Source organism: Scyliorhinus canicula, chromosome 1 (assembly GCF_902713615.1).
Source record: "Scyliorhinus canicula chromosome 1, sScyCan1.1, whole genome shotgun sequence".
NCBI classification, from domain to species: domain Eukaryota; kingdom Metazoa; phylum Chordata; class Chondrichthyes; order Carcharhiniformes; family Scyliorhinidae; genus Scyliorhinus; species Scyliorhinus canicula.
In genome coordinates this window covers 209,913,608-209,932,881 of record NC_052146.1, presented here as the reverse complement: position 1 = coordinate 209,932,881, position 19,274 = coordinate 209,913,608, and the positions used below count along the sequence as shown (strand labels likewise).

Genomic DNA, 19,274 nt, shown 5'->3' with positions numbered 1-19,274 from the left:
AAGTTGGTGACCCCCCCCCCCCCCCCCCCGAGGGCGATGGTGGTGCGATTGCACAGGTACCTGGACAAGGGGCTTATTTTACGGTGGGCCAGGCAGACACGGAGCTGCAAGTGGGAGAACAGAATCCTGCGCATTAATCAAGACCTGAGCGCGGACGTAGCCAGGAGAAGAGCGGGGTTCAACCAAATAAAGTCAACCCTTTTCAAGAAGAAGGTGAAGTTTGGACTGCTGTATCCGGCCCGTTTTTTGGGTCACCTATGAGGAGTAACACTCTATTTTGAGTCGCCCGAGGAAGCGATGGACTTCGCCAGAAGGAATGGGCTGGCAGTAGACTGAGGTGTTTGAACTTTGCTGCAGTGTTCACATTAAAAATGTTTTTGTTTTTGGACTATATTTGGACTATATCCTGGAGCAGCCGCGTATTTGTGTAAGTTAAAGTTTGCATTTGTACTGGTGGGGGATGGAGGTGTGAATTTTCGATATGGGGTTTTTTCATTTCTTTTTGTATCTTTCAGTTGACTGGGCTGAGGTTGTTTCCTCTTGCATATTTTCTCTTGCATATGTATGTCCGAGTGGGGGTGGGGGGAAAACCAATAGGTGGGAAAATGTTTGGCGCCATGGGCGGGGGCTACCAAGCTAGCTGGGCGGGCTGGCTCACGGAAGCACAGTGGGGGGTGAGCAGATGTTGTGGTTGTTGAAGGGGGCTGTTTTTACTATGCTGTTATGGGGAAGGAATTGCTCTGCTGACGGGGGAGGGACTGTTGCTGGGGGAAAAAAGGGAGGTCGGGGGCGGAGGCTGCCTGGGGGCGGGCGAGCTGGAGATTGGCCTAAGAAAGATGATGGCTGATAGCTGGGGGGAGGTGGGGGGGGGGGTGTCGAGAAGCCCCCGACCTGGCTGATTACATGGAACGTTAGAGGGCTAAATGGGCCGATTAAGAGGCCATGCGTGTTCACGCATTTGAGGGGATTGATGGCGGACGTGGCAATGTTACAGGAGACTCATCTTAGGGGAACCGATTAGGCTAAATTAAGGAAGGGGTAGGTCGGGCAGGTATTTCACTTGGGGCTGGACTCTAAGACTAAGAGGGGGTCGTGATCCTGATTAATAAGCGAGTGTCATTCGAGGTGGGAAGAATAGTTAGGGATGTGGGTGGCTGTTACATCATGGTTAGTGGGAAACTGGAAAGGCTGCCGGTGATACTCGTGAATGTTTACACGTAAACTAGGAGGATGTTGGGGAAGATCCTGGACTTGGGCTCGCATAAGTTGGTCGTTGGGGGGGGGGGGGGGGGGGGGGGACATCAACACAGTCATTGACCCAAGGCTAGACTGGTCGAGCTCAAGGACAAGCAGGGTGCCAGCAATGGCAAAGGAGCTAAAGGGGTTTATGGAGCAGATGGGGGGGAGTGGACCCATGGGGGTTTGGGCGGCCGAGAGTGAAGGAGTTCTCATTCTATTCACACGCACATAAAGTGTACTCCCAAATCGACTTTTTCATCTTGAACAGGGCTTTACTGACAGGGCTAGTGGACACTGAGTACTCAGCGATCACGGTCTCGGATCATGCCCCGCACTGGGTGGACTTATAGGTGAGTAAGGAGTATGGCCAGCGCCCGCATTGGAGATTGGATGTCGGACTGTTAGCGGATGAGGAGGTGTGCGCGGGGGGGGGGGAGACTATCTGGAAGTTCATGACACGGGGGAAGTCTCGGCTACAATGGTCTGGGAGGCGCCGAAGGCGGTGGTTAGAGGGGAGCTGATATCGATAGTGGCCCACAGGTAGAAGGTAGATAGAGCAGAGACGGATCGACTGATAGGGGAAATACTTCAGGTCAACAGGAGGTATGCAGAGACTCCAGAGGCAGGGCTTTTAAGGGAACGACGGAGGCTACAGGCAGAGTTTAGCTTGTTAACTACAGGGAAGGCGGTGGAGCAGCTGAGGAAGGCGAGGGGGAGCGATATATGAATATGCAGAGAAGGCCAGCAGAATGCTTGCGCAACAGCTCAGAAAGAGGGAGGCAGCCAGGGAGATTGGAAAAGTAAAGGACAAAGACGGGAACTTGGTCGGAGATTCAGCAGGGGTTAACAGCGTTCAAGGAATTTTATAGGAGGCTGTATGAGTCGGAACCCCCAGCTGGGCCGGAAGGGATGAGGCAATTCTTAGGGGGGGGGGGGGGGGGGGGCTGAGGCTCCCGATGACCTGCTCCTACATATTTCCGACCCATTAGAAGGGATGGGAGAAATTATGAGGATTCGGGGGGAATTTGGCTGGTTTTCGGGTTATAAATTGAACATGGGCAAAAATAAGATGTTCGCGATCCAGGCAAGGGGGCAGGAGAGGCGACTAGGAGAGTTGCCGTTTAGAGTGGCAGGGGGAAGCTTTAGGTATCTCGGCATCCGGGTATGGGAACGGCTACATAAGCTAAATTTGACCCGACTGGTGGACCAAATGAAGGGTAAAAAAGGGGATGCTGGAGCGTAGCCGGGGGGAGGGCGGGCTGGTGCTGCCGAACATTAGCAATTACTATTGGGCGGCAAATATTTCCAGGGGGGGTTTGATGTGGGAGTGATTAGAAGCGGCATCATGTAAGAGCACGAGTTTCGGGGCATTGGTAACGGCGCCTCTGCCATTCCCACCGCATGATGCTTCACCAGCCCCATGGTGGTGGCGGCCCTGAGAGTCTGGGGGCAATGGAGGAAATGTGGGAGCAGAGGGAGCATTGGTCTGGTCTCCAATCTGCAATAATCATCGGTTTGCCCAGAGGGCGCTGGATGGAGGGTTTCGGAGATGGAATAGAGCTGGGATCGAGAGGATGGGAGATCTGTTCATAGAGGAGAGCTTTCCCAGCCTGAGGGAGTTGGAGGAGAAATTTGAATTGACAGGAGGGAATGAGTTTAGGTACCTGCAGGCGCAGGACTTCCTACGCGGGCAGGTCTCAACCTTCCCACTCCTACCATCAAGGTGGGTACAGGACAGGGTAGTTTCCAGAGTATAGGTGAGAGAGGGGAAGGTTTCGGATATCTATAAAGAACTCATGGGGTCAGAGGAAACGCAGACCGAGGAGCTGAAACACAAATGGGAAGAGGAGTTAGGAGGAGAGCTGGGCGATGGTCTCTGGGCAGATGTGTTGAGTAGAATCAACGCGTCCACAACATGCGCCAGGCTCGACCTAATACAGTTTACGGTCGTTCACCGGGCACACATGACAGTGGCCCGAATGAGCAAGTTCTTTGGGATAGAAGACAGGTGCGCAAGGTGTGCGGGAGGACCAGCAAACCATGTTCATATGTTCTGGGCATGCCCGAAGCTTAGGGGATTCTGGCAGGGGTTTGCGGATGTCATGACCAAAGTGTTAAAAACAAGGGTGGCACCGAGTCCAGAGGTGGCAATTTTCGCAGTGTCGGAAGATCCGGGAATCCAGGAGGAGAAAGAGGCAGACGTTCTAGCCTTTGCCTCTCTGGTAGCCCGGAGACGGATACTATTAGCTTGGAGGGACTCAAAGCCCCCGAAGTCAGAGACAGCTCACTGACATGGCTAGCTTTCTCTGTCTGGAGAAAATCAAGTTCACCCTGAGAGGGTCAATGTCTGAGTTTGTCCGGAGGTGGCAGCCGTTTGTCGACTTCTTTAGAGAAAACTAATTGTCAGCAGAGAGGTGGGGGGGGGGGGGGTTTAGTTTAGATTTGCGTGTAAGAAAGGTGGGACCTGTGAGGGAGGAAGACGGCCTTTGCACTATGTTTATATTTGTATGTACACTGTTTCTTCTGTTATTGTTACAAAATCACAAATACCTCAATAAAATGTTTTATAAACAAAGCATTACAAAAATGCCTTGCTCACGAACAAAATAAAGAGCAGTATAAAGAGTTTTACCACCATGAAAACAGCACAAAAGACCACCGCAAGGTCGAGTCTATTAAAATGGTGTCTCAGCATTCGAAAAACCTTCATTGCAGCAGCTCTGATTCAAAACTGTACGCACATGCGCACATCAACAAAAGATGCAAACCGGCAAAATTCAGTTATGCGCATGCGCAGGAAACCGAGCCGTGCACGCGCAGTTGAAAAAAGATCGATCTGCAATTGTGCATGCGCAATCAATTAGTACGCATGGCGTCACGAGAGTCATGACGTCAGAAGACTCAGACTATGCCCTCTTAAAGTTACAAAACTCAAAAATTTAACCTCAGAAGGCACAACATTGCCTGAACTTCAACCAGCAGTTGAAAATAACTTCCGCAGCATCCAAAGTGAAGAGCACATTAACAAATCCATAATTAAAGAAGATGATTTGTTAATTAAAAGTGAAGAGCATAAAAACAAATCCCAAACCACAGAAGATGATTTGTTTATCAAAGAATACTAATCAGACATGGCCTAGTTATTCGGATATGATCATCATAGCATCAGCAACACGGTTGCAAAGCTCAACACGACTCTACTCATAGTAGATGAATCCAATACCATGATGCAATGGGAGATCGTTGATACATTGGATGACAGCAACCTGTCAAATAGCCAAGAAGAAAACGTCTCACAGAGTACTGACCGACTCCGTTGAGAGTGCGCTGATCGACTCCACAGAGAGAACACTGCACAACTCCACACTGGGAGCAGTGAAAGACTCCACAGAGAGAGCGAAGCAAGCCTCCACAGAGCGCTCATTGACAGACTCCAGAATGGAAGCAATTAAAGACTCCAGAGTGACAACCATGCATGAAGAAAACTATGAAGGTCTATCCACCTTATTTGAGCAACCAGAAGACTATGAAAGTCTACCCAGCTCATTTGAACAACAAAAAGACAACTATGAAGGTCTATCTACCTTATTTGATGAGCAGCAAGAATACAATAAATGTCTAACCACTGTATGCACGAATAGTGACACAGTGATCACAATCCGCATACACGATGTGCAAGATCACAGCGAGACTGACAAATCTCAGCTCGCCTGTAGAGAAGCACTCAACATTCAAAGTAAAACTACTCGAGTCCAGTGAGACCGCATCAATTAATGCCTCTTCTACTCTTGACAACCTACAAGAAACTGAAATCTTGACGTCGCTGACTCCAGAAGAGGAGCACCAAGGGATCAACGATGAAGCCAATTAACCAGAAATGACTCCAGAATAGGAGCACCAAGGAATCAGAGAATGAAATCAACTAGAAATGACTGATGTCACCAAGATGAATGCAACATCAGATCATTGTCACAAACCTCAAGTCGAAAAGCTCAATGAAACATCAGATGCCAGAAAAGGACACTTATAATTTGAATGTCTCAAATTATCCACAAGGAACAATCATTAAGCACAACAAAACCAACAACAAGAACAGCAAATACAGCGACAAAAACAACAACAATGAAACAACGACCTGTACAACATGGTACAACTCTGCACGTGAAGGACAATGTAACAGCACAGTCCAAAACAATAGCAAGAGTACAAACATAACACGGCATGTCAACGAATGTCACAAATTCATATTTGCTCCACGACAAACAAGCAAACCAGTTTTCAAGGCAGATGACATACAGAATCGATACCGCAAGCACCGGAAAAAGTCCAGGTCAGACATCAAAAGTGATTAGACCATTCGAACACCTCATGATGACTTTTTTTAAAAATTTGTTTTTATTCAAAAATTTTACAAAATTTTACAAAACACTACAGAAAGAAAAAAACAAAAAACATAATAGTAATAATAATGAAAAACAAATTAACAACTTAACAAAGCAAGGTGGGGCCACTTAACGTTCCGTGAGAAAGTCAAGGAACGGTTGCCACCGCCTGGAGAAACCCTGCAAGGACCCTCTTAAGGCAAACTTTATCCTTTCCAAACTTAGAAACCCAGCCACATCACTGACCCAAGTCTCTACACTTGGGGGTTTCGCGTCCTTCCACATTAGCAAGAGCCGTCTCCGGGCTACCAAGGAGGCAAAGGCCAAGACTTCGGCCTCTTTCGACTCCTGTACTCCCGGATTTTCTGACACCCCAATTATTGCTATCCCCCAGCTCGACTTTACCCAAGTGTCCAAGACCTTGGACATAGCCTTTGCAAAGCCTCTCCAAAATTCTGAGAGTGCCGGGCATGCCCAATACATATGGACATGCTTTGCTGGGCTCCCTGAAGACCTCACACACCTGTCCTCCACCCCAAAGAACTTGCTCATTCTCGCCACTGTCACATGCGCCCGGTTCACCACCTTAAACTGAACCAGGCTAAGCCTGGCACAAGATGAGGAGGAATTGACCCTGCCCAGGGCGTCTGCCCACAGGCCCTCATCCAGCTCCTCCTCCCACTTGCCCTTCAGCTCTTCCACCAAGGCCGCCTCCGTCTCCTGCAGCTCCTGGTAACCTCATGATGACTTGTTGGTTACTTAAACACAAGAACACTGACTACCCACATCTTGTGCAAAGACAGAAACTCAGCCAACTAAATTTATAATGATTGGGCTCATAAATATTAATTGGCTTTGTATAATTATCAATATCATCACAACTTGAACAGATATACATAATCATTATTAATCTACCTGTTTTGTACAATTTTCTTTATCACCGTACAGAAAATATGTAAAATGAGAAAAGGGGGGATGTAGTGATCTGCATGTCCACAAGGGGCTAATGTAAATTCACTAGAGGGAGCACTAGAGATGTATAAATAGACAGACGGAAGCCAGGATCAGTCTCTTCACAGGAACAGCAGCTCGTGACAAGACACAGACAGGCAGCTCAGCTCAGGTGTACTTCTTAATCAGTCATGTTCATGTAACATCTAGTTTAAGCTCTGGAGAGAGAACAAACTTACTCAATAAAGCATTTACTTCAACTGGAAGACTACCAGCATTATTCAGGCATAAGAAATAATATAGTATTGATAATTTCATTCTATTGCATTAATACAGTGTTGCTGTGGAAGGAGACATGCTGTTGAAGTGTTTAATCAGGACAAATGCAAGAACTCCAAATTTCAAAGTAGTGGGTGCTGATGGCATGTTTGGGCAGTTAAAATCTGAAAGATTCCTATTAGTAGTCCCTATTAGTGAGACTCCTCCTTCAACATATTTTGGCCAAATAAATCCCTAGTCATCGTTATACTGCAGGTACCTGTAAAAGTGTCATTGGAATCAGCCAAACTTTGCAACAATGTTTGCCATTGTGTGTTCTTGCATTTGTCCTGATTAAACACTTCAACAGCATGTCTGCGAGTCTTCTAGCAGACATCTGTGTGAGTATACTGAAGTACATGTTCACTCAGGCTCCTCCACCTTTAAGGAAGTTGGTGGGCACTGTTAATGTCACTGAACAGGTATTCCAGGCGCCTTGGCGAATACTCTGGGGAGACGGGTTCAAATCCCACCACAACAGCTGGTGAAACTTAAATTCAACTAATGACAACCTGGAATTGATAGCTAGTCTCAGCAGTAGTGACCACGAAACTATCACACTGTTGTAAAAAGCCCTTTTAGGTATCTGTCTGGCCAACACGTGACTCCAGACCCACACCAATGTGGTTGATCTTAACGACCCTCTGAATAGGCGTAGCATGCCACTCAGTTCAAGAGTAATTGGGGTGAGGCAACAAATGCTGGCCTTAGCAGCAGTGTCCACATCCCAAGGAAGAATACATTTTTTACAAACCTTCTAAAACTGCAACCGCCACCATCTTGAAGGACAAGGACAGGAGATACATAGGAACACCACCACCTGGAAGTTCCCCTCCAAGTCACTCACCATCCCAACTTCATTGGGCCGATGAATGGCAGATGGAGTTTAATTTGGATAAATGTGAGGTGATGCATTTTGGTGGATCAGATCAGGACAGGACCTATTCAGTTAATGGGAGTTGGGGAGAGTTACAGAACAAAGAGATTTAGGGGTACAGGTTCATAGCTCCTTGAAGGTGGAGTCGCAGGTGGACAGGGTGGTGAAGAAGACATTCAGCATGCTAGGTTTTATTGGTCAGAATATTGAATACAGGGGTTGGGACGTCTAGTTGAAGTTGTACGATACATTGGTAAGACCACACGTGGAATACTCTGGTCACCCAATTATAGGGAGGATATTGTTAAACTAGAAAGAGTGCAGAAAAGATTTACGAAGATGCTACCAGGACTTGATGGTCTGAGTTATAAGGAGAGGTTGGATAGGCTGGGACTTTTTTTCCCTGGAGTGTAGTAGGCTTAGGGGTGATCTTATGGAGGTCTATAAAATAATGAGGAGCATAGATAGGTAGATAGTTAAAATCTTTTCCCAAAGGTAGAGGAATCTAGAAATAGAGGGCATAGGTTTAAGGTGAGAGGGGAGAGATACAAAAGAGACCAGAGGGGAAATTTTTTCACACGAGGGTGGAGAGCATCTGCAACGGGCTGTGGTAGAGGCGGGTACAATATTTTCCTTGAAAAAAACAGTCAGACAGTTACATAGGCAGGGTGGGTACGGAGGGATATGGGTCAAATGCGGGCAAGTGGGACTAGCTTAGTGATAGAAACTGGGCGGCATGGACAAGCTGGGCCGAAGGGCCTGTTTCCATGGGGTAAACATCTATGACTTGAAAATATATTGCTGTTCCTTTTCTGTCGCTAGGTCAAAATCCTGGAACTCCCTCCTTAACAGCACTGTGGACATACCTACACCATATGGACTGCAGTGGTTCAAGAAGGTGACTCACCACCGCCTTCTCAAGGGCAATTAAGGATGAGCAACAAATGCTGACCTAGCCAGCAACACCCACATCTTGTGCAAGAATAAAATGGTTGACATTTTTATTTTTGGTGGACTGAATAAGGAGCAAACACAACTTAAAAGCAGTGAAACAGGGGGACAGGGTGGTGAGGCAGACAAATCTTTGACAGCAAGTAAAATAGAAGCATATGGGACCCTAGATTTTATAAATAAGAACACCCAGTACAAAACCAAACCAGAATCCCTACCAGAAACACAGGTGGAAGCAGAATTCACAATGGCTTCTCAAAGGGAAGAGGATCAATATTTATTTGAAATTGGAAAAACCAGGTAAGCGGACAGCAGTTCCCTAAATCTGAATGCTTTCCCCTGCTGTAAAATTCCATTCATTGATTGCTTTGCTGACATTTATAAACCTAGAAAATAACTATTAAAATGTTGGTTTGCAGTAATTGCAGTTATAAAAAGAGAATCGGAAAGCATTTTTCAATGATGGACATTTAGGACATTTAAATAAACAATTTACAGCAAGCATTTTGGGTTTTATTTGAACCTATTTTGCTTTTCCTCATAGAGTTATCCGGGAAAAAGTGCGAGAGTACCAATTCAAACGGCTGAAATATTACTATGCAGTGGTGGACTGTGATTCTCCTGAAACTGCGAACAAGCTTTATGAAGAATGTGATGGGATGGAGTATGAAAGCAGCTGTTCTTTTCTGGATCTCAGGTGAAGTGACTATCTTGAATTTCTATTTCTTCAGCTTGCAAACAGCAAAGTATGATTGTGCGGGCAAACCTGTAAGGGACAGCCATCAATTTCTGATCAGCCTTTGCAAATTCATATTGTGGGGCGGGCAGAGCTGCACAGCACATTTGGCAGGAATCAGATGGCCAGCAGCTCTAAAAATGACTGGGAATTTATAATTAGGCACAAATTTACACTCCTTCCAATTTGGAGCGAGTGCTGATTATCGCCGGTGCCAATCTGGTCAAGTTGAGCTGGAGTCACATTTGGCATAAAATTATACATGACCTGGAGTTACCTCTCAGCACATCTCTTATTCAATCCAATCTGGAGAAAGCGCCGATTCTTGTGCAATAATCTGCTGTTTTATGAGTAGTTAGAATCCCTACAGCACAGAAGGAGGCCATTCGACACATCAAGTCTGCACCGACCCTCCGAAAGAGCACCCTAACCTAGGTCCACTCCCGCACCCCCATCTCCGTAACCCCACCTAACCGTTGGACACTAAGGGGCTGTTTAGCATGGCCAGTCCCTCCAACCTGCGCATCTTTGGACTGTGGGATGAAACCGGAGGAAACTCACAAAGACATGGGAAGAATATGCAAACTCCACACAGTCACCCAATGTTGGAATCAAACCCAGATCTCTGGCGCTGTTGGGCAGCAGTGCTAACCACTGTGTGAACGCGCCAGCCAAGTTATAAGCTATTCACCTCCATCTTGATTCATGCACCCATTCCACTTGTGTAAAGGCCTTTGTGACATTGGTTCTACATCTGCTTTACACTTCAATGGTCACAGTGTGACCTGACCTGATTGGGCCAGCACAATGCTGTTTGAGCATGATTTCCTATGACTAATGCTCTGCTGTTTCGCTTAATATCGTTCAGCATTCTATTAGATTGCTGCTCTGTAGTGTTTGGATTTGTGGAGATTTATGGCTTCCCAGACTCGCAGCCTGTTCTGCATTTGGCCATCTTTATGTCAACCGTTCTTTTTGTTCTGTATTTTCTGTTTTTGCCTGTTTCACCGCCCTTGTGAACTGCAGGCAATGGCTTGTGCTGGGGTACAATCCACAAGCAGCAGTTGCCCTTCATTAGGTTCCCTGGTGGCCATTCTTTTGGGTTGAGCCTGGACAGTGCGTTGTTGGTGGCCCACTCAACAGTAAATCCTTTCCTTATGGATATTGGTCTAACTTGCAAATAATGAACAAGCATGCGAGTGTGTGTCAAGTGCACAAAACAGTGACGACAGTTGCTCCTTTCCTCTTCAGCTGTCCCATGTTGGTTAATTAGAGTTCCATTTGGCAAGATGTTAATGCAATTTTTAACAGATGTTCGTGCACAAGTTGTATTCCTGAAATAATGGTAGAAATTGTCTATCTTGCGTTTCTTTGCCATGAACCAACTTAACCTGTTACGACAAAGTGAGTTTAATTAATTGTGGATAGTCTTTGAGTAACGGGTTTTTTTTTTTGTTTTTTGGTAGCTAAGTAACATTCTAATTATATTGCAACAGTTCACGTTGTCAGTAGGAATGGAAGATTTATGTGTCTGAAAGAGGACTTTTTGGGTTTGTATTGTTACCCAGGTTTATCCCAGACGAACTCTCATTTGAAGATGAGCCAAAGGATGTTTCTGCAGATGTGGATTTGGCAGCGTACAAACCAAAATATTTCACATCAACAGCACTCAGCACATCAAAGGTAATTAAAAGCATTTGCATGTAATCTTATAAACAACGCAGGTCATGTGTTTATATTCAGCGAATCGTCCATTTCATAAACTGTGAACTTGGAATTTATAAAAATCAAATTAGATCAGTTTGAAGCAATAAATAAAATCTCTATGGTAACAGTTAAGACTCGATGTAATTTTTGCTTTCCACATTCCTACATGCATCAATTTAAACAAGTTTTTGAAGAAAACATCTTGAACTCAGAAAATTGTATAACATACTCCAGATGAAGAAATGGAAGCGTGCAACTGGGCAGATTACATGCAGCTTTATCATTTTGATATGCCAAAACAAAATTGTTTTTCTTAAGTGGATTTGGTAATAATGTGTCTGAGAAATTTTACTCGTGCCTCATTTTTAAAAATAGGTTTTGTGGCATAACATTAAAAGTTTGGCAGAATTATTCATGTTTTTTTGATCTGATACCTGTAAATCACTGCACTCTTCGGAATCTCAATTTATTTGTGCATTAGCTGGTGTCGAGGCTGATCAATATATGATCATTATCAAAGTACAGATTGTAATTATTCATTCTGGATAAATCACAACGCTGTCTTAGATCCTCCTTATTCAAGTTAACATCCAATATGTAGTCACAGCATGGAAAGTTATTTAGTCCAACCAGTCTGCACTGGCATTTACCCTCTTCATAGAATATGAATATGAAGTTTTCCTCATAGAACATAGTGTTATGTCAGCAAATGGTTCCAATCACATTTTCCCACCCTGTTTTCATAGCACTTGTTTTCCTATAATCATGTATTAAATCTAATCTTGAGTGTGGAATTCAGTTCTGTCAACCTCTAACTCTAGAGATGAATTCTACAGTCTCATAACTTGCTGCTTAAAATTACCCGTGCCCTTTACTCCAGGTTCTTCTATTTAATCTTTTGTCTGCAACCCTCTGCAATCTTCAACTACTGGAGACAACGGGCAAGATTCTCCGATTTTCAGGCTACGTGGGAACAGTGGCATTTTACGACCGAAAAATCGGCGCAAAACGGCCACCGATCCTGCGTTTGGTGGGGGGCTAGCACGCAGGCCACGTAGAGCACCCAGCTCTAGCTGCTGATACGGCCGGAGAATTGTCGGGTCCATGGCTGCGCGTGGCGGTGGCCTGCAGCAGCCGCGCCGTGCAACATGGCGCTGGCCGAGTGCGAAAGCCTGCAAAATAGTGCCCCCCCTTTTGCCAGGCTTGTGACCCCCGGACCAACCCCCAACAGTGCCCCCAGCCCCTACCAAAGTCCAGCTTGCCCGCGGATCGGCTCTCCCCCGACTGTGGCGGCGCTGGACTGAGTTCGCAGCCACCAGGCTGTGTTGCCGACATAAAATAGCATGAGAGACTCACGGCGTCAGGAAATCGTCCAAATTTCCAAATTAGGGGCAATTTAGCGTGGCCAATCCATCTACCCTGCACATCTTTGGGCTGTGGGAGCAAAACCCACACAAACACTGGGAGAATGTGCAAACTCCACAAGGACAGTGACCCAGAGCCGGGATCGAACTTTGGACCTCGGTGCCGTGAGGCAGCAGTGGTAACCACTGTGCCGCCGTGCTGTCCCGATATGTTTCTATCTAACACGTCACATGCTTTCATTTTTAAAAGTTCTACATCGGCCAGCTTGCTGTGTTGCCGTAACAAAAAATATCCAATTTTTCAAGTCATTCTTTGTATTTATATTCCCAAGTAGCTGGTTCATCCTTACTAAATCAGTGTTGAACCTCCTTATTAAATGAGTTTCAGGGACTAACCAAAATTAACATAAGCAAAATTAATAGGACTGAAATAATGACGCCAAAGAGTGACAAATTTCCAAAAGCCCAGCCCAGGATTTTAAAGGAAGTAAGTGAGGACTGTTACAAAGTTCTCAATTTGGGAACCATTCTTTTTAAATAAAAGGTGAGAGAAGGTAACCAAGGAATTGTAGAGAAGCTAGACAAACATCTGTCATCAGGAAATTACTGCAGCCCATAATTAAGGACAGAGTGACTGAGCATCTTAAAAACTTGATCAGAGAGAGTCAGATTGGATTAGTAAAGACCACAAGACATAGGAGCAGAATTAGGCTACTTGGCCCATCGAGTCTGCTCCACCATTCAATCGTGGCTGATATTTTCTCATCCCCATTCTCCTACCTTCTCCCCATAACCCCTGATCCCCTTATTAATCAAGAACCTAAAGGATAGATCATGCCAAACAAACCTTGTTGATTTTATTTAAAGAACTGACTAAGAGTTTGAGAGACAAAGGGCAGAATTCAATGTAAAATTTCAGCCAGTTTCCCACCAGCTCGGCCAGTGAGTCTCCACCACTATCCAATGACACTTATTCACTTTGTTGGGCCCTGGGGAGTTTCTTACCAGTTTAGTCCACACTCAGAATTTTTTTCAGAACTGGGGAGCTTAACTCAATCTAAAAGGGTGGGCCAATATCTAAGTGAGCTTGTCTCTCCTTCCCCCCCCCCCCCCCCCCCCCCCATCAAAAGTGACAACACCCCGCTATGGGGTCCCTGAGCCTCCCCCCTCTTCAAGCCCCCTTACAGCACCCTATGTACCTGCCCTTTGCACCTCCACCATCCTTTCATGGGCATGGATCCCCAGGATCCTGACCCTTGGCAGTGCCACCCAGGCATACTTGCACTCCCAGCCTTGCACCTAGGCAGTGCTCTTGGCAGCTTGGAGTGCAACCCAGGCACCTTGGCCCTGCCATGATGGCAGGGCCAAGATGCTAGCCTGGCAGCGCCAAGGTACTCAGGTTCCAGGAGGAGGGCCAGGGCGTCACCCTGCACTATCCTTTTTTAAAAATGTATTTTGTTCAAAACTTATATAAAAGATCACAAAACATAAACAATTCGGGGAGCAAACCCCCCAACACACAACTATACAGTTTGGACAAATTTTTCCCTTTTTCACCCCACAGAATTCTTCCTCCATGCGAACCCATTCTGCCCCCTCTCCTTCTCACCTTCTCCGCATTTGCCGCCCAGTAATATGCCAACCCTCCCTTCTGTCTCTGTAACAGAGTCCTCTTAACCCATGGCACCTTCCCTGCCCATACAAAGTCTGAGATAATCCAGTTTTCGAAAGAAGGCCTGTGGTATTAAGATCGGGAATGTCTGGAATATGAACAGGAACCTCGGCAGACTGTTCATCTTCACCACTTGGACCTTTCCTGCCAGAGTCAAATGCAGCGTGTCCCACCTCATTCAAATCCTCCCTAACCACCTCCACCAGTTTTGTTAAATTCCATTTGTGAAGCATCACCCATTCTCTTGCTACCTGAATCTCCAGGTATGTAAACCTATTTCCGGTCACTTTGAATGGCAACCCCCTTAGATTGGCTCGGCGACCAACTCATTCACCAGGAACACTTCACTTTTCCTTACATTTAGCTTATATCCTGAGAACGCCCCAAACTTCCCCAACAGACCCATGATCCTCTCCATGCTCTCCAGTGGTTACGAAACATACAATAGTAGGTAGTCCGCATATAGCGACACCACGATTATAAAATAGAATAATCTTTATTGTCACAAGTAGGCTTGCATTAACACTGCTATGAGGTTACTGTGAAAAGCCCCGAGTTGCCACATTCTGGCGCCTGTTCGGGTACACAGAGGGAGAATTCAGAATGCCCAAATTACCTAACAACACGTCTTTCGGGACCAGGAAGAAACCCACGCAGACACAGGGAGAACATGCAAACTCCACACAGACAGTGACCCAAGCCGGGAATCGAACCTGGGACTCTGGCGCTGTATAACAAGCACACCCACGCCACAAACCTCAGCCCAAACCCAAACTTTCCAAGGATCTCAAACCGCCACTCCTCCCGATCAAATGCCTTCTCTGTGACCATGGACACCGCTACCTCCGGTACCTGAGCCAAGCCCGACCATTGAGGGGCTAGGCTCGTGCCGGAGTGGTTCCCACTCCGCCGGCTGGAGTGAACGGCCTTTGGCGCCACGCCAGCTGGGGCTGAAAGGACTTTGCCGGCTGGCATAAGTCCACGCATGCGCCGGAGCTTCAGCGGCTGCTGACGTCATACCGGCGCATGCTCAGGGGAGGGGGTCTCTTTCGCCTCCGCCATGGTGAAGGCCATGGCGGAGGCGGAAGAAAAAGAGTGCCCCCACGGCACAGGCCCGCCCGCCGATCGGTGGGCCCCGATTACGGGCCAGGCCACCGTGGGGGCACCCCCGGGGTCAGATCCCCCCCCCAAGGACCCTGGAGCCCACCCACGCCACCATTGCCGCCGGTCAGGTAGGTGGTTTAAACCACGTCGGCGGGAGAGGCCTGTCAGCAGCGGGACTTCGGCCCATCATGGGCCGGAGAATCGCTGCGGGGGGCCTGCCGACCGGCGTGGCGCAATTCCCGCCGCCGCCGAATATCAGGGGGCGGAGAATTCGGGACAAGGCGAGGGCAGGATTGACGCCGGCCCCCGGCGATTCTCCAACCCCCCCCGGTGGGGTCGGAGAATTCCGCCCCATATTTCTCAACAACTTGGATGATGTAATTCCAAAGCCACAGAGATAGACCGTATCATAAGCACTGAATGGAAGCATAAAATTATTAAGAGATACTCATAGATTAAGTGAATGGGGAAAACTTTGAGAAATGGCTTTGCATGTAGGCAAATGTGAGGCCATCATTTTTTAAAAGGATGGAACAGTATGTTTTCTAAATGATGAAAAGCTAGAAACGAAAGATTTCTGTGTCCATGCACATGGATCATTAAAATGTCATAAACAAGGACAATACCAAAAGGTCATAGAATGCAGACTTTTCTTTTGGACTGGAATACAAGGACAAATAAGCATCCTTTGCATTGGATTCTGAATCCAAGTCATGAATGTAGATTAGAAACAGCAATGGTCTCTCCACCAATTCCCCCATTCAATTTTTAAATGCTACCTTGTCTATGGTATTTAGACAGTAACAGGCAAAACTCATCAACACAGTACGACAATCTGTTATAAGTCTTGTTACTTCAAAAAGGTTAGCCTGTACTCCTGGTCAGAAATCAACCTTGATTTTTTTTGTAGGCGGAACTGACATGGGATGAGACTGACCATGAACGTGTGACTACATTGACAAAACAATTTAAGAGGGACGAGATTGAGGAAATGGATTTCAATGCCTACTTAGCTTCTTCGAGTGAGGAGGATGATGAAGCAGATGTGGAGGAAGAAAAGGAGCCAGAGCAAGGTGAGGATAGATCTGTGGGGTGGTTCAGGGACTTTCTAAAGTAATAGCGCAGGTGGGCTTTGCCTGTGCTCAACTCCTTCCCTTTGTCTCTCAACCTCACTTACTGCCCAGCAGTTCCATGATATTATTGGAATGTCTAAAATGGAAAGTTTTTTTTAAAAAAATATATAAATTTAGAGTACCCAATTATTTTTCCCATTTAAGTGCCGATTTAACGTGGACAATCCACCTATCCTGCACATCTTGGGGTTGTGGGGTTGAAACCCACGCAGACACGGGGAGAAGGTGCAAATTCCTCACGGTCAGTGACCCAGGGCCGGGGTTCAAACCCGGGTCCTCAGCAGCATAGGCAGCAATGCTAACCACTGTGCCACCATTCGGCCTGGAAAGTGTTATTTTGACATAAGGACAGCAAGTGATCATGTTTGAAGATGTATTTGCCATTGTTAATTGTGACCGCATAATGGCATGTGCACATACAAATTGGGATACCTTGCTTTAGCATTTTGAAGTTGGAATCCTACATAGAACCATGGAATTCCGATAGTGCAGAAGAAGACCATTCGGACTATCACGTCTGCACCAACCCTCTGAAAGAGCACCTACCTAGCCCACTCCCAAGCCCCATCCCCTTATCCCACCTAACTTGCACATCTTTGGACTGTGGGAGGAAACCAGGCACCCGGAGGAAACCCACACAGACACATGAAAATATTAATACACAGAGCTTTTTTTTCAGCTTTTCCCTTAGCTACTTCAGTGGCATTCACGGACCACGGGCCCGATTCTCCGAAATGGAGACTAAGTTCCGCGCCGGCGTGGACGCCGTCTCATTTCACGACGCCGCAAAACTGGCGCGGGGACAACCGATTCTGGCTCCCACAGGGGACCAGCGCGACGCTGGAGCGGTTCGCGACGCTGGAGCGGTTCACGCCGCTCCAGCCTCCTTTCCCGCCGATTGGTGGGCCCCAATCGTGGGCCAGACCCCATCGGAGGCCCCGCCCGGGGACGGAGCCCCCCCCACACACACACACACACAGGCCACCCCCCGACCCTTCACGCAGAGTTCCTGTCGGCAGGGGCCGGTGGGACTCTGCCGTTGCCGCTAGAATCGGCCCAGCCGTGGACAGCATCCCGCGCCGGCGCAAATGGCACCAATTCTCTGCACCTTGGAGAATCGCGCATCTGGGCGGTGTGGCACGGTTGTGGCGATTATCCGGCCCGGCGCAGGGCTGGGAGAATCGCGCCCCACATGTTCATTTTTATTCTTTCTTTTGTACAATGCTTGATATTTGATGGCATTAAATCTAATTTGCCATTGCCACTTACATTATTTTCTCGTTTCTGAGCTGTCTCCATGAAGTCCATTGTCCCTATTGGTTTGAGCATTGTTTTCCAAAATAGACCCATTTGCATGGGGTTTCTGAATCCAAGTCAGGAATTATGATATGTTGTCCTTAGACGCTTGAATGGCATAATTACTGGACACGAATATAATTGCGTTCGTACATTCTTTCTCCGATCCATATTTTTTCAGAAATATTCATGTGCTAAATTATACCATGATGAATTTACAGGTGCATTTTCCTTTTTAGAGGGTGACTTAAAAAGTGTGGTAGAAAGTAAAATGACAACTAAGACGAAGAAGAACGTTGAGGAACAGATTTCAAAATACAGAGAGCTATTGAAAAATATACAAGGAAAGGAAGAAAGAACTAAAGACATGGAGATGGAAATCACCTGGATTCCAGGTAAGGCCGTTGTCTGAATGATTCATGGACAATTCCTATTTATATGAACTCATATTTTTATCATGCTTTTAACAAAATAAAATGTCCCAAAGAGGCTTCACAAGAGTTTTATGGAGCAAAATTAGACACCAGGACAGAGATGGTGGTATTAAGGCAAAAGGTTAAGAGCTGGTCAAAGCAGTTGATTTTGAGGAAAGAAACATAGCGAGGTGGAGATGCTTAGAGAGGAAATTCCAGAGCTCATGGCCCAGGGAGATGAAGGCACAGCCACCAATTAAAATTGGAGTGATTTTGGATCCTCAAGAAACCAGAATTGGATAAGCACGATATCTTGGCGGGTTGTGGGGCTGGAGGAGATTTTGGAGATGGGGAGGGACAAGGTCATGGAGGGATTTGTAAACAAGGTAATTGCTAAAATTGAGGTATTGCTTGACAGGGTGCCCTTGTAGAGCAGTATTCACACAGGGTGATGGCTCAATGGGATGAGTAATGAGGGGCAACAGAGATTTGGATGACTTGATGTTCCAGAGGGTAGAATATAGGAGCCCAGCTAGGAATAGCTTGGAAGCATCAAATCTATTGGTAACAAAGGCATAGATCAGAGTTAAAGCATCAAATGCATCAAAAGGTAGTGAAGTCTGGAGGTGGAAAAAGATGGCCTTAGTGACAGCAAGAGTAAGATTGGAAGGTTTCTAACAGTCTGGTCAGATAGTTGCCAGGACCCGCAGCGTCTTAAATGGAATCACTCCATAGTTTGATGTATAGCCTTTGATTTCAAGATCTGATATTTTTCAGCATAACTACTTGTATGGGCCTGGTTTAGCTCAGTTAGCTGGACAGCTAGAATGTTATGCACTACAAGGCCAACAGCGCAAGTTCAATTCCTGTACCATGTCCAAGCAACTTGGATTTCAAGTATTGGCAGACTCAACTTTGAGGAGGGGCCGTCATAGGAAGCTCCATCATGTTGTTCTGCAGTGTTCATACACATTCGCTTCATGTAAGGATCAGTGAACAGGAGCCACTTTATTTCCTGGCTAAGATCGTGGCTTGAACCTGAGACTCCTCTGGTCTGTATATCTCTCAACTCAGAGCCTCAACCAACTGAGCCACTGAACTGCCAAACTCCTATCCTGGGAAACACCAGTT

General features: G+C 46.5%; 1 protein-coding gene across 2 annotated transcripts in view; it reads left to right on the top strand.

Annotated features, from left to right (window-relative positions):
- Positions 1-19,274, top strand: part of esf1 (ESF1, nucleolar pre-rRNA processing protein, homolog (S. cerevisiae)) — an 86,830-nt gene that overhangs the window by 38,051 nt on the left and 29,505 nt on the right. For both annotated transcript variants that reach the window (XM_038806881.1, XM_038806879.1), the window contains exons 7-10: positions 9,263-9,415; positions 11,023-11,137; positions 16,212-16,374; positions 17,970-18,125. In XM_038806881.1, coding sequence (XP_038662809.1) covers positions 9,263-9,415; positions 11,023-11,137; positions 16,212-16,374; positions 17,970-18,125 — 587 coding nt within the window. The remainder of the gene's footprint in view (positions 1-9,262; positions 9,416-11,022; positions 11,138-16,211; positions 16,375-17,969; positions 18,126-19,274) is intronic.